Raw genomic sequence first — 15,988 nt, 5'->3', positions numbered from 1 at the left:
TCATGAAGGGCGGCATATTATACAATTTGGGAGCAGCCTGTTTTTTTTTTCTTTTTCCTCCAAGAGACCCGAGAACTCTTTCTGTAGAAATACGCAGGCAGCGCCCATCTCTGAGACAGCTATTTCCAGAATTCGACAATCTGTTTAAAGAGCCGAAACTTTCCAGCTGAAGAGTAAGGTACTCTTCTCTTGCATCCCTTCTAAGTGCAGTAAAGCAGGAATATGACTAATCCTGTCCCCCCCAAAAATAACATGGGAGAAAAAGAACAGCTATTATTTATACAGAGATTGCCAGGCATGAAATAAAACCACAGCTGTTCAAGGTAAAAAATAAAAATAAGAAGATGAACAAAACCCCAACAGGTTCACAGTGGATCAAAATAATTCTTTTTAGGACATTAAAGCTTCAATTCAATAAAAGAAAGCAAGAGAGGAGGAGTTTGCTTGTCATTAAACCTGCTAATTGAAAGTACACCACTGTAGTGGGGTTCAGAGCAAACTGGCTCTATTTTGGGTGCACAAGGTTATTCGCGTTTTGAGATCCTTCCTAGGACATGCACCGGGGCTCCAGGAAGCAGATGGTGACCCGAACCAGAATAAATCAATAAAGTCTAAAAATAAACACAGCTCTAGGGCTCATCATCCAGAGGTTGTACTTGTACTCCAGAACTTCAGCTTCCTTTGGAATAGTGTGGCGATCTTCTAAGACAAAGATATTAACCTGAAAACAACTGTCGTACTGACTTGTGACCGAGGCCAGAGATAGCTTAGAGCAACAAGGTGCATGAGTGCTCCGACTCATCATAAGTATTAACTCAGACATGCAAGGATAACTTGATTGTCGTCAGAGCCAAGTGTTTCACTTCAACAAAGACTAGAGAGGAGAGCGATTAGCTTTCTTATGAGAAAGCTCTGCAAATTTTAGGTTTAACAGAAGCTTATCACGGTGTTAAAGGGAGCAGAGTATTTGGCAGAACACTTACTCTTTCCTCTTCACCCATCTATGAACCATGGGTTGGTCCATCTGGGGAGTGCAAAGCCAAGCTATTAAATACCACCTTTTAATGAAAAAATATCTGTAGTCACAAGGCATTAGGCCTAATCCCTAGGCAGGCACTTACATAGCACTTTAAAGCTTCTGCAGAGGTGCAGCTGAACCTCAGTGAAAAGCCAAGGCTCTTGAATTCAGAGTATCCTAGTTAACTATCTCCATGGCCCAACGCTAAAAGCACTGCATTTTGGCATCTCGGAAAGGTTGTGCAAAGGAAAAACACCGTCCTTCTTGTTTCCACACTACGTTTGTGATCTGATATAGGAGGAGAAACAGCCTTTTCAGCAGAGCTTGTATCAGCTCCAGGCTCTCCCACTGGCACCGTAACACAACTTGATCTTTTTGCCCCATTTTCTCCCAGTATACGTGCCATCTCTGGGAAGTGCTCTGAGGTCTAGTATTATTATCCAGAGATAAGCACTCAGAACTGGAATAAGAAAAAGTATTTAAAGATATTTCTCAGTTCCTTTGATTTCCTTTTCTCCCTTTAAAACAAATAAACAGAGGAAAGTGTGTGTTTGTGGTTTTTATCTCCCAAAAACCTTCAGTCTTACAGCCTGTAAATCCACAAAATCTGAAAATCCAGTTGATATCAAATAGCAGAAGAAAGAAAACTGTTACACTTTAATCATTCCTCATCAAGTTCTCCTCCTGAAAGGATGACAAATCTCAAAACTACAATAACTTTGCCAAGCAATGTTTAGAAAAACATGGAGAAAAAAGCAATTACGAGAAGTGGCACTTGCCCAACTTTGGTGTTGACAAGAAACAGATGGGCAAAACCACCCTCATTGGGGTAGCAAAAGTACTAAAACAGATCTTTGTTATGAAATGTAGTCAAGTTACTTGGGGGGGATACTGAAAACAATGTGTTTGACTATCTGTGAAGACATTTACTGGATGAAAAGTATTTTTGAATCAAGAGCCAAATTCTGTCATTAAACATTTGTAGACAGCGACTGCTAAACTAGACATACATATTTACCCAATGGCAAAACATGACTTTTTTACAGTGATAATTTTTGGCACAATTTCTTCAACCAAGCTGACGAAATACGGAGAAAGAGAGAACATGAAAGCAATCTACTTTAAAGCATCTTTGCATCTTTGTAGAACAAAAATGGCTTTTAAGAGCTGCCACTTTGTGCAGTGCGTTTATAACGATTTCTCAGCGTGAATTCGCACAATATTTTCTGGTCAGATGGAAGGTCAGTTTGCACATACTTCGAGGCGACCAAAAGCCGTGTCGTTACTCGTGATGATCGTAATCTGGAGACCAACCTGGTACATTGGTGAGCTTGAATGGGAAAAGCGAATGTGTATCTCACCCCCCTTATAGAGGCACCAAAATTAATCCAGAACGACCTCTTTTTTCATCCCATATATTTCATATATATAATGGCAATCTCTTCAATGAGCTCAAAAAACACCACATTTGGTATTTCAATGTCATTAAACATTTTGTAAAATGCCTCTGACTATGGTGACTGATGACTTCAGCACAAAGCCTGTTGTCTTCACATCACTGGATGAAAATCCTTCAACGTTAGCATCCAAAATGCAGAAAGCTCAGTGGCAGTTAACAGAACAGACTGGGCGTACAAGAATTACCCTCCAAGCTGCAGAAACAGTCTAGCCAAGGTTATAGCTGATGCAATCCTAAAAGGGCATTATCAGAAAACTTCCACTGCTCTTGTCTATGCTTTACCATCCGCAGATAGGAACGACTGAGCTCAAGGACTGTCATGCTGACAGTATTATGTTCACATCACCATTTAAAAGCAGCTATTGGAAACTTCCGCAGCAGGGCATAACAGTTGCTTCATTAAATGCAGATTTAAACCAGTTTTGAGCACTCGGGATAAAATACTTTCACAAGACATACACAGCAATGCAGTAAGAGTTCTGAATCCCCTAGTACATAGCCAAAAAAAGGTGAATCCATTTTGAAAAGGTGTGTCCCCCCCAATATTTCTCTCTGCCCTCAATTTTAAAGTCATTAATCATTCAAATATAAAATCTCCTGCATTCCAAAAGAAGATCTGAAACCCAGTACAAGTCCGTTGTTTTTTTGGTGTGTGTTTGTTTTCTTCTCTAAAGACATTGTGCATTTAAATATTAACCCAAGCAAAACCCGCTTATTCCACCTTCTGCGTGTGGAACATTTCAGCCTGTAATAATACTTTTGAATTCCATGTTTCTAATATACTTTATGCAAAATTAACCATATCGGTTTTCATGTGGTTAAATTACTTCATTCTTAGGTCTGGGCAGATTAAAAGGGCAATTCATAACCATTTTCAAGTTAGTTCATAAAGAAGTTTCAGTGGTTTGCTCTAAGAACTTTAAAAGCCAGTCTTCCATACTCATTCGCATTAAAAACTATTTGTATGAGGATGATAGCAAAAACTGAACTGAGAAAGAAATCAAAACACTAACAACTCGGTCACAAGCACTAGACACATACGAGCTCAGCTGGCCACAGAGGATCCGTTGAGCTATGCTGATTATAGCATCCAATCGATTCTTTATTTGAAACTCTGAAAAAAGCTTTCGAGATTTTAAAGAAGGTTCTCCCAGGCCACATTATTTACATTTGATTAAGGAATGTCAGTTCTAGCAATTACACTATGCACCATGCACATCTATGAAACTGTTATTTTTTAATGCACCGCCAGAAAAAAGCTTTTGTCTATTTAGATAGCTTTTCATTAACTGCATTTCATTATTTTTTAAGATTAATTACTACGTCTGCATCAGAAGGTGCAAGAGAAAAAAAACTGAGAGCTGCCCTCTCCATGTATCACATGTCTGCATTTCTACACCACAAATCAAAAATGAATTACATTAGCGTATGGAAATTCAAATAGTTTATTATTTTTTTTTAACATAGCTGTGACTCAAGATCTCTCAAGTAAGCCATGTGCTAACAAAAAGACATCTGAGCATGCAACAAGGTTCTCGAGTATGAAGGTGACCAAAATCCACTTACCGAATGCACATTGGTCAGAAGAATGTGCTCCTGCCACAGCAATGTCAAAAAACAGAAACCGAAATTTAATATGTACATTTTTAATGTCAGCACCCAGTGATGCCCTAAAATGTAATTACAGGGGAGGTTCCTGGAGATCAACTGGGTCAGAAGGTAAAGAACAGTAATTCTGCCTGGTGCACACTATGAAAGCCTCAGCATGTTAATACAAAAAGACAAGCTTCAAGAGCATGTACATAATATAATTAAGCACAGATAGGTGAAACTCTGATTCTCCATCCACCTACATATTTTACACAAGTATTTTAAACTTTTCCCCATCAGCAATAAAGTTTGGTAAGGCTTTAAATCTTGCACACTGCGGTACTAAGCTTTTTAAAGAATAGGCTAGGAAAATAAAAAGCAATTCTAGCAATCCAAAAAGGTTTAAATTGTCGGCTTTTTTTTTTTTATTTACAGACTACTGGCAATTAATTTAAAGGCATCAGATAATGGAGAAAATAAGCATTTTCTAACTTAAAAGTATATAAACAGCTTCATCAGAAACCAATCTTTTAGGTACATAAACAGCTTCATCGGAAGCCGTTCTGCTAGTTACATAAAGAATCCTATTATGCCAAATTAATTCAATCTAACTAATTAGAGAGCAGGAAGTTCTTTCAATTATTTTATGTGCTGTCTGAGAAACACACTTGAATACGAGAGCAGATTTCATTAATTGCGGTTCATTATTCTCCAGATTAGTTACTAAACTTGCATCAGAAGGTCAAAGACAGCAATTTTGTTAGCTGCCACCACCTTGACTGGAATGTCTCTGCGTTTTTGAAACTCAGGCAACCAGTGACTACAAACAAAAACAGCACTGGGAAAGACCATTTTGTTAAGATAACTTTTGTATGTGCTCGCTTACTTTGAGGTTGATGCCAGCCTAAACAATGGCATATGACTGAAATAAAAAGTTGCTAAAATTAAAAAAAAAAGCTATTTTCAGAAGGAGTGATCAGAAGTCCATCTTCTGTTTACTCACACAGAACCAGAGATTCGGTAACACATCCACTGGGAGAGCTGCTTGGTCATGACGAACTTAACTTCCGTTATAAACTTGGAAAAACGTTAAGTACTGCTCCCTTGGAAATGATGTTCAAAAGCACAAAAACAACTTAGGCGTAAGACCCTGCTTACAAGGCACAACAAAACAAATCTGATGCTTTCTGCAGAAATGTACAGCCATCTAACCCCAATAATTTAACTATAACATATTGGAGGTTTAATACAACAGCTGGGGCAGCCATCTAGGTCAAGATGGTTCACCAGCATTTTTCCAGAATGGGTTTTAATGACATTAGATAATTAAGTACTCTCAAATAGTGTAACAGATCTGCACTGAAAAGGGAGCTTGACAAGATTGGAATAATTGGGAAATTCCCTTTCACTGTAGTTGTTTGATGAACCAGGAGAAAGTGATAAACTGATCCACTTAGCTTTTTGGTATTTATGTTCAAAACCTGTTTTACATATCTGCTCGTTTGCTTTTAGCCAGGAAAGGATGATTGAGGTCTTTCCAGTTGCTTTGTAAACCATTTCTTTAGTCATTTCTATTCCTGAACGTAGCTCTCCCAATTTGTTGCTTTGTAAACCATTTCTTTAGTCATTTCTATTCTTGAACGTAGATCTCCCAATTTGTTGTTTACAGCAACAGAAGTCCATCGGTTCCCGGTTAGGGGTCGGATTCCTTTGCAATTATAGCCAAAAAATCCTTTTGCCTTCACCTCCCCCTTCTGCTTTTTGTAGTTCACCCTCTACTCTCACCTTGCACGTGCATTTATGTCCCCTGCCACTGTGTATCGAAGTTTTATTCTTCCACAGAACTAAGATGCATTGTTCTGTATTTTCTGAGACTCAGAAATACCATTTTTTGTGTCTTCCCCATTGCGCAGCTTACTACAGTTACGCAAGAATTACTAGCTTGCTGTCCCGCTCTGGCAGGTTAGCAATAAAGTCTTAAAGCTGGTTGCCAAACACTGGTCCCGCAGCAGCCCCATCACCCACCAAGTACAAGAGCCATTCATCACCGCCACCATTTGAATCCTTCTGGCCGCATTTGCATCATCAGGCCATTATAAAGAAACAGCAAGAAAGATTACGAGACATGATATTTATGATCTTAAAGCCCGTCACACTACAACGGCACCTATTTATTTTTTGTGCTGCACAGAGGAAGCTGTAGCTAATTCCGTAGCAGTTCTTTCCAGTTTCGCGCTCTCTTCGATGCGCTGTGGTTGCTACAGGAGCGAAGAGGCCCTGTGTGTTTACTGACAGAGCTGCGAAGAGCATCTATAAACCTCTCCAAGCAGCGCGGTGTATTTGTAAAACAATTGACTTGTTCTATTACAAAACTAAATGCAGCAACTAATTTTAAGATTTCATTTTCTTTTACGGGTCCAGTGGTCCGGGACAAACTTAGGTTGCTTTGCAATGCAACCAAGCATTAAAACATCACACGCTCCTGTTTATATACTAGCTTTTATTTCTTAAAAACTAGGCAGAAATAGCATTCCCTCCTGTTAAAAATTGTTGCAATCATGATCCGATTACTTGAATTTCTGTAGAAACTCACGATATAAATTAAAATCTCTTAAAATAGATGCCTTTGTAGTTTAAAAACTGACTTCAGGACGAATAACACAAGACTGATCTTGAACGGTAGGAAGGAGTGGGAACAGAGGCAGGAAATTAGGCCTCGCTTCTAATCTCAGCTCCCATTGATTCAGTAAGAATTCAAGAAGTTGTGAAAGGCTCTCACTGCAATTTTAAAGAGCACCTATTTGCATCTTTCAATACCTGAATACCTTCAAGAAAGCCACTGTCTTAATTTTAATTCTCTAAACTTGATAGATGAGTAAGGGTATACATTCCAGTCTCGACACTAAGGCTGTTGTAAACAAAAGGCAACATGAAAATGTAAAGCATTAAATTACGTAAGATTTGGGAGGAAAATTTGCTCGTTATTACTTTGACTGTGTTTTTATTCGCTACGAACCAAAAATATTTCAAATTTTCCTTATTTTTAGGTGTGCCAGGTTTGTCATAAGTTACTTTTAAAAATACTTAAGTTAGTATATTTATTTTTGGTCTATTTACCTATTTAGTATTTCACTGTAGTTCTACAATGACAAAACAACTTCCTGTAATCCTCAGACATTCTTATAGTGGCAAGTTTAGTTGTAGGAAACAATGGAACAGAATGTCTGGATCCAGCCACAAAAAATAGTTGCTTGGGAATTTTAGGGTTTGTTTTGTTTGGAGAAAGTTATCCTTCAAACATTTGTCTGAATGTCAAGAGGTAAGGAAAGGTCTAAGTTAACAGGTAGTGTGCTTCCAGAACTCCAGACTAGTTAACAAGATGACAGCAGAGTTAGCTGGATGGTGAATAAAGCATGGACAGAATGGACTTCCACAAACTTTAAGACATGAGATCTGGCTCCAGATTTACCTTCATAACAGTTTGTTAAATTGTCCAGACTTACAATATGGAGGACTATTACTTTATAAATAAACTATAGCCTCTCAAATAAATGAGCTAGTATTATTTATAATGGGATTCTGTATTCCATCCTTTTTCTTTAAAAGACAGTAGCTTTTGCGAGTCTGCTTGACCATGACTTAGCAACTGCTCAGAGCACAGAAGTCACATCTGGACCAGGTGGAGTTTTGCAGCACAGCATCCAAAAAAACCCCAAGAAAATCAAATGCTTCTCTGACAGGTGGAATAGACGAGAGACTGAACAAAAGCAACTGTCCAAAGTACATGGCAAAAGGTGACATGAGCTGGGGCAAGGGATGGGAGTGAATGGTATATGAAATAACAAATTAAAAATAGAATTACATTTTCCACTTGGCAATACACAAACAACACTAAGTGCACTTCATAAATTTTACTATTGTTGCTGCAAGTGGTATTACCATAAATCACGCTGGTAGTGTACTTGGCACTTCTAAAAAGCCAAGTGGGCTGAGTGTATCAATAAGTTTAAACAGCTCCACTATCTCTGGACAGAATGGAAGGGAAATGCATCATGAGGCTTTACTATGACTAAAAGCTTGGTTTGCACTGCAACAACATATAAAATAGCACTTCGCCAGCAAGTCTAACAGCACTCACCAATATTACTGCATAGCCTATTTGATTTAATTTTTTACCTGCTGTGCAAGGGGAGAGGTCTGCCTGCCCTTTTTCTCATCTCTAACAGGAAAGAGAGACTTCAGCAGCTTTGGCATCTGAGGCACGAAGGACTTTACAGGGTTCAGATAGGAAGCAGCAAGGCTACTAATGCCTGTTGGAAAGAATAAAAAATGAGAACAGCTATGCTGGAGGGGAGGGTGTCCTGGTTTCAGCCAGGATAGAGCTGGTTTTCTTCACAGAAGCTAGTGTGAGACTGTGTTTTGGATTTGGGATGAGAAACTGTTGATAATGTGCTGATGTTTTGGGTTGTTGCTGAGCAGTCAAGGACAGTCCAGCTTCTTGTGCTGGCCTTCCAGCGAGCAGGCTGGGGGTGCACGGGGAGCTGGGAGGGGACACAGCCGGGACAGCTGACCCAGACTGGCCAAAGAGATATTCCCTACCATACGACGTCATGCCCAGTACATAAACTGGAGTTGGCTGGGGGGTGGAAATGGCTGCTCGGGGACGGGCTGTCAATCACGAGGTGATGAGCAATTGCTGTATTGGGCATCACTTGTTCTTGTACATTCCTTTGTTGGTATTATCATTGTTGTTCCCTTCTTTCTTTCTGTCCTATTAAACCGTGTTTATCTCAACCCACAAGGTTTTTTTTCCAACTCTCTTCCCCGTCCCACTGCGGGAGGGGGAGTGAGCGAGCGGCTGCGTGGTGCTTAGTTGCCGGCTGGGGCTAAACCACGACAGAGGGGAGGGAAATAAGCCCTAAAAAACCCCAAAAGACAAAACACAGCAACATCTTCCAGTGGTCAAAGCATTAGACAAAGAAAGGCATTGAGTGCGTGCTCCTCCCTTCAAAGGGATATATGAATTCGGGTAGGTCTTAATCTGTGGCCCCAGTATACAGAAATTTGTTTTCATCACATGGTGTGAAAAAGCCTGCTGTTTGCAACTGGAAACACAAAGTGCTTTATAATGTGCAGAAGCAGGAAAAAAAATATAATCAAGCCGCATAATCAAAAAAGGACGTCCATACAACACACAATTTTAATGATAATTACAAAAATCACTAGAAGTAAAAGATGAGAAGATAAAAGTTAAAACAAGAAAAAATTCTAGGAGCATTCTACTCTTCTTGCTTATACTGCTGGTTTTTCTACTCTACTCTTCCTTGACAAAACCTAGTTAGATGTACAAAACATCGCTATATATCTCTGTGTTCTCAGTTATACATTAGCTGCAAAATATCTATGCAATTCCAGAGCTCCTTATTTTCTAAAACATTAGCAGTCTTCCCATCTTTGCTGTTTTACTCACATAACAGATAGCACTTTCTGAGCCCAGCTACCAAAAGGCTTTAGAACTTGAGCTTCTGAGATAAAGACTGCATCTTCAGACAACTTTAACCACGTGCCATTTAGCAGAAGTAGTAACAGAGTTAAAGGAACTGCTAGTTAGAGTAACCTAGAGTCTGGGTAGCTCAGCCACAACTGCTAGATGTTCACAGAGAGGGAACTGCACGGACATTGCTCTGGAGATGAAATGCCTCTGCATCTCTGAAAGTAGCTCAGCTTTATCTGACATTCAGGAACTTCACTCCATTTTTATGACAGTTGTCTTAGCTTTAGGAAAGCCCTTACCTGGATCAGGAGAGTGGTTTTGCTGTCCAGAGCCTGGCAGAGAGGTACGAGATGGACTAATGCCTCTACTGGAATTTGTGGCACCTTGGGATACATCTTGCTGACTCTCCCATCGGCCCTAGGGGAAAAAAACGTTGTATTTTTTGAAGTTAGCACACCAGCAAGAGTACAGCAATACTAACAGACCATGCTAGCCTGCACAGCCCCTTTGCAAAGTTCAGAATGCACAGAGCTGAGGAAAGACCCTTCCCCAGAGGCACTTTTAGTTGAAACACGCAGTCCTGCAAAGATAAGCACCCTTAGCTCCCATCTCCCATAAGCATCAAGGCACACAAAAAATCTACTTATAGACCTTAAAGCTATAATAGTTCACTCAATTGCACAGCTGTGTTTTGGAAGTCACAATGAGGTGAAAAGTTACAGCCAGGAGAACGTAAAATAGTGCTGTCTGCCCAAAATTCCTAAATATTTTGCGTATCTGCTCAGGAAGTGGTCACAAGTGAAACCTGGATACAGAGTGTCAGAGAGATGGGCTGAGGACAGACAGCTCTGAACACGAAAAGAAATAGGATCTTAGACCTAAAGCCTGGGCATTAGCGCCTAAGGTCAGATAATGGATGAGCTGATCAGATCAAGAGGAAGGAACCATGGTACCGCAATTTTTCTATCAGCCTGGAAAAGAGAAAGATGGAATACATGACAACAAGCTGCGGAAACCAGGAGCCAAGAAAAAGATTAAGTAAAGACAGGTTAGAGTTTTGACATGGTTAGTGAAGATGACACACAATGATTTTCAGACCTGCTAGAGCCTGAGTGTAGATGAGGTAGGAAGAAGCAGCGACAGAGAAGGCAGTAGGCCATCTACCTTCCCAAGGTCCCGGGATTATCTAGTTGGGTTTTCACATGGATCCCAAGGGAGGTACACACTATTCTGCACATAGGGTGCAATTTTTCTCGCTTTTACAAATGTCCGCTGTGGTTTTGCATCTTTCATCTCAACCTTGCAGGTCAGAAGCTGGCTCAATGACAAAGTCTCTTGGCTAACGGAGAGAATCTCCAAGCTAGTATTTCACACCAGTGCACAAATGTCAAGAGTCTACATGGCCAAATTGGTTTTTTCCTAACTCTATCATCTTGATCTGTAGAATCTTTCACAGATTTGCCTGCAATGATTACACTAAATGACTGGCCAGAAGGTCTCTCTGTTGAAAGTTTCATGTGGACACAAGACAGTATATTGCTTCATCAGACTGAGCACCATGTTAGGTGTGCAGTGCTGAAAAGTAGGCACTGAAATCCATGTGGTTGCCCTGCAAATTTCTGATATAAGCACACTCGCAACGCCTGTCAAAGCGATTCTTCACACTGCCAAAGAGTAGGCTCTAATAAAGGTACATGGTGCTAATTTACTTTATTTATAGGAGTTAAGGCAACTCAATATCCATTTAGAGATCCTGGTCTCAAATGCTACAAGTCTCAATGTCTTGTGGAAAAGTGTTGTCCTATTCAGGTAGCAGAGTGCCCTCAGGACTGCAAGCTTGCAAAGTTTCACCTTTCCAGAAATAGAGGTTGCAAAGACAGAATGGTGCAGCCAAACCGATACAAATTGAAGTGTGACCCCACTTCTGGTAAAGAGTTATGCTATGGTTGGTACAATTATCTGTCCGTGTCTGGATTATATTGTATCTGTACCTTGCTTGTTCTTTCAAAAGACATAACAGAAAGATAAATGCTTTCACAACGAGATGGTAGAGCAAACATACTAGAAAGGAGTCACAAGGGATGGATAGACGTGCTACATCCCAGACCACAAGTTTTATGTATTTGTTCCTGGGGGAACAAGGGGAAACGTGCCTTTTCAAGAAGCTTCACACTGTTGGATGCAAGGAAATAATCCGACCTTGAATAGAAAAATGACAGGCAGCTAAACTAATCTCAACTGTAACTTGAAGTCATGAATGTTTCACAGATAATAAATAAACTGGGATAGGAGGAATAGATTTCTCCAATGGGTTGAAGGTCACAAGGAGCAGCCCAGAGCAAAAATCGTTTCCATTTGGATCTATAAGTTAGTCCCATAGAAGCTCTCCTGCTTTGAATAGCAAGTAACTTGCACTTTTGCAGACCAGCACCTGCCTTCAGAGCTCTACTAGCAAACATCCGTATTATTAGATGTAGAGACAACAGGCGCCGTTTCTGTGAAGTAACATTTGGCATGCCTAAAGACTAACGGATGTCTGAGTTGACTGGAGGCAGCCATCCTGAACGTCAAAACTGATGTAACCCAGGCTGGGACTAGCAATAGTATCAGGGGTTTGTTTAGTCTTGTATTTCTGAGGACTTTAAGCCTCAAATGTTTAAGGTGTTTAAGACTTTCTTGAAAGCTTCCTGCTCTATCAGTGTGGATGACAGAGCTGTTCTACCCATACCTTAAGCCCCCAACTTAAGCATTATCTTTGACCTGCAACTCATTTACTTAAACACATTAAAAAGTCATGCCTACGCCTGGAAAATTCTTTCCACAAAATGTTTCTATGAAATGGTCTTTCCTATACCACTCCCCAGAAACTCTTATGCAGGCTTTTGCTGTCTTGTGTTACTTTCAGGTGGCCTTGCTGCATGCAGTCTTGCTCCACTTAAACTCATTCAAAATACTGCTTCGGAGACTGCTTTCTTATCCTGCCATTTTGATCAGCAGACATTGAAAGGCAGCATGGAAACAGCCAGCAACTCCAGATTATGCTCAAACGGTCTTCCCCTTCAGGATGTGAAATGTTTCCCGCAGTCTCCTTCTCTGTCTCCTGCTGACAGGTTAGTTTGCAGGAGAAGAGCCAAAACACAAGAAAAGAGTTCATACTCTATCCAGATGGGAAGAAATACTCAGTGTGAATCAGTATTTTTTGGATGCACCACTGAAGGAGTTTAAAAAAAAAGAAGATTATTTGGTGGGTAGTCGTCACAAGACTCAAACAGTCTTGAAATACTGGTTGGTTTTGCTGCCTTCTGGTCTGGTCTGCCATCAGCCTGGTAGACATTGGCATTAGGTTAAAAAGAACTCTGGAAGAACACAAAGCATCTGAAGGCTTCTTTTTGGAGGACATAATGACGTTTGATTAGTGTTACTTTTGGATCATAGGATAATGATCCACTTACTGAAGACAAATGGACAAAGGTGACAGGTCTTAATAATTTTCTATCTATAGGCCAAGTCTAAGTGCTTCTGGAGACCAGAGACATAAGAAACAGAAACAGTATTATGGGAAAGTTTTCTAGCTTACTAGAACGCTGACACAATGCAGGTAAGAAGCAACTGAACCATTTTCTGAATTACGATTTGTTGAGTCAGAAGTGCCCTTCATTGACTGTTCCAACAAAAAATAATTTCAGGCAAGTATCTTAACTTTGTAGACCCGTTCAAAGAACTATTCAAAAATTGGAGTAGGTAAGAAATAGAGCAAAAGATGGACAGAATGGCAAGATTTAGTGACTTTTGCTTAGGAAAAGCTTTCTTACGATCTTTAGGATATTTTGCTTCAGCCTTAATATTATGGATGACTACATTTTCTACCCAATTTTAATTTAATATTCTATATTTTGCCAGGTTAAATAAAATGCAGGTCCTGAGGAACGGGGATAAGCACTTGAGAATAGGATTTGTCTGGCCATATACTTAAAGCACGCTGGATTTAGAGGGAGTGGAAAGATCACCATTTTAGACTGAAGGTCATATTTGTTAGGGGTAATGTGAGCCTAAACTCTGAGATGACAGCACACCATTAAAAAGTAGGTAAATCAGGGCAACAGGTGGAGAAACATTTGCAAAAGAAAATACTGAAGGCAACTGAAAGGGTCAACTGTCACGCGAAAAATCTGCAGAGGCAAAAGGTAGTTCATGAATGATTGATTTCACTAAACTGGATTGAAAGATAACCCACTGCAATCTCACAAAAAGAAAAAAAAATATAAGAATTATTAACTATATTAACTTGATGAAGTTCCCAAGTATCACATACACGTTATATAGCACTCTCAACATGATTGCTTTGTGCATTCACTAACTGAAACGCTTAAACTTAAAGTCTAAGCAATTGGTATTATTTAAGTGCTGTGAATCTTTCCTCTATCAAGAAGGGTGGTGAGAGAAAGGAAGGAAGCTTGTAAATCATTTGACCAGAGGAGCCATCATTTCATGAATATATTTGGTCTCTGCCAAGTGACCAAACAGAGGTCAAGTGACTTAATTTAACAAATCAAAAATAGCCACCGGAAGAACGCATGTCCCTTGATGTATTTTGATACAGAGCTGTTTATAAAGTGGTTTATTTCTATAATAACTTCTCCTCCTCCTCCTCTGCCTTCCCTTCTTTCACACATCCTCCATGAAAAACACCAGGGAATTTACTCAGGTCAGCACTGATATGCACAAAATCTTACAGAGCAAATATGGGTGATCACTACCCAAGTCATCTGTAGGCTTTACCTGACAACAATTCTTTTCTTGAAGTTGACAAACCGTTAAAATGCTGCCACTGGGTAAGAGAAATGAATAGTTCTTGCATTTTATTATTTTAGCAGTTCAGAAAAAGCTTAGGAAAAGGTGACCATGTAGCACTTAAATATAAGCATACAGCTGGGACAAAAGGCACTTGTTCTCACAAACAGGGAGATTATTCATATTGATCTACATGGTACCAATTTGGTGAAAAAACTCTGGTTCCCAGTAAAACCTGAAGGTTAAGTGGCACAATTTTCTCTTACTTGGCTTCTGGATACAAGGCTTTTGACCTACAAACTACTCTACCTTTGGGAAAGGAAGGACGACTATCAAAGGGGTTGTTGGTGGTTGCAGTTGTTCAGCCTGGAGAAGGTTCCAGGCTTATTGCAGCTGCCAGGGCTTAAGGGGGCTTACGAGAAAGATGGGGACAGACTTTTTAGCAGGGCCTGTAGAAATGAGACAAGGGGTAATGGTTTTAAACTAAAAGAGGGGAGATTCAGACTAGATAGAAGGCAGAAATTCTTTACGATGAGGGTGGTGAAGCCCTGGCCCCGGTTGCCCAGAGAGGTGGTCGATGCCCCATCCCCGGAAACAGCCCAGGTCAGGCTGGACGGGGCTCTGAGCAACCTGCTCTGGGTGAAGATGTCCCTGCTCACTGCAGGGGTGGGACTAGAGGCCTCTGACGGCCCCTTCCCACCCAAACTATTCTATGATTCTATGAAAAACGACTCAGTATGTGACTATAGTCTGCAGAAGACTAGTAAAGCAATTCAGAGGTGCCTTCCATTCTTTGTGCATCTGACTCATCCAGTTTAAGTCAACTGACTTTTTAAACTTCCACTGCAAACACCCTGGAATGTAAAAATCCAGCTCCGTATCTTATTTCACCACTAAGAGACTCTATACTCCTGCATCACCTGACATGCGCTGATGTGCAAGATGAAATAAAACTCATCTCACTCTCCTATAACTATATCTGTAGTGATAACAGAAGTAAAAATTGTCTCTGTCTTATTTAAGCAAGCAGATATAACTTAAGGGTGAGATCAAATGGAGTCCTGTCAACCTAATAGGAAATACCTGTAAGCCTGTATTCTGAAGTAAATTGAGAAGGCATCTCCTTGCCTTCTCAGCCAGTTAGGTAGTGTAATCTTATGAATTATTATTAAAAAAAAAATCCCAATGGTGACTTAAATATTTCACATGAATGCATATCTCAGTGTGAGAGTCATCCTGCTCTTTGGAAGCTCTCTGTGGTGTCAGTACACAGAGATCATCTTTAATGTTTTTTCAAAATGTGCCAAACCCACACTTCCACTGCAGTCCTGGAGAAGGGCTTTTCTAGCTCTCCATGGGGATGTAACCAGCCATCTATGTTGGTAGTATCAAAGATTCAATTATGGCTGCAAGATGAATCCAAGTCCTAATTCTGGAAACTTCTGATCTGCCTGTTTTACTTGCACCAACACCAGCTTTACTTCTTATTCTAACTTGTTTAATATTCTTGTTCAGAGGGGAATGAGTCCTGGCTATTCATATGGTGAAGAATGAAGCAGAGTCCACATTCATAATTTTACCAGTATGAACAGTGCTTTACATACAGGAATGAGACTCAAGAGCCCTTTCCACAAAG

The 15,988-nt window shown here is 40.1% G+C and overlaps 1 protein-coding gene across 1 annotated transcript in view; it reads right to left on the bottom strand.

Annotated features, from left to right (window-relative positions):
• Window positions 1-15,988, bottom strand: part of LOC104619230 (kinesin-like protein KIF13B) — a gene marked incomplete at its 5' end in the record, with an annotated part of 54,355 nt that overhangs the window by 6,512 nt on the left and 31,855 nt on the right. Inside the window, 2 exon segments of the mRNA XM_010285030.1 lie at window positions 8,244-8,377; window positions 9,861-9,978. Coding sequence (XP_010283332.1) covers window positions 8,244-8,377; window positions 9,861-9,978 — 252 coding nt within the window.

The sequence above is a fragment of the Phaethon lepturus genome, unplaced genomic scaffold (genome assembly GCF_000687285.1).
Source record: "Phaethon lepturus isolate BGI_N335 unplaced genomic scaffold, ASM68728v1 scaffold20614, whole genome shotgun sequence".
Taxonomy (NCBI): Eukaryota; Metazoa; Chordata; class Aves; order Phaethontiformes; family Phaethontidae; genus Phaethon; species Phaethon lepturus.
The sequence above is the reverse complement of the archived record's forward strand: the minus strand, read 5'-3'. Positions and strand labels throughout refer to the sequence as shown.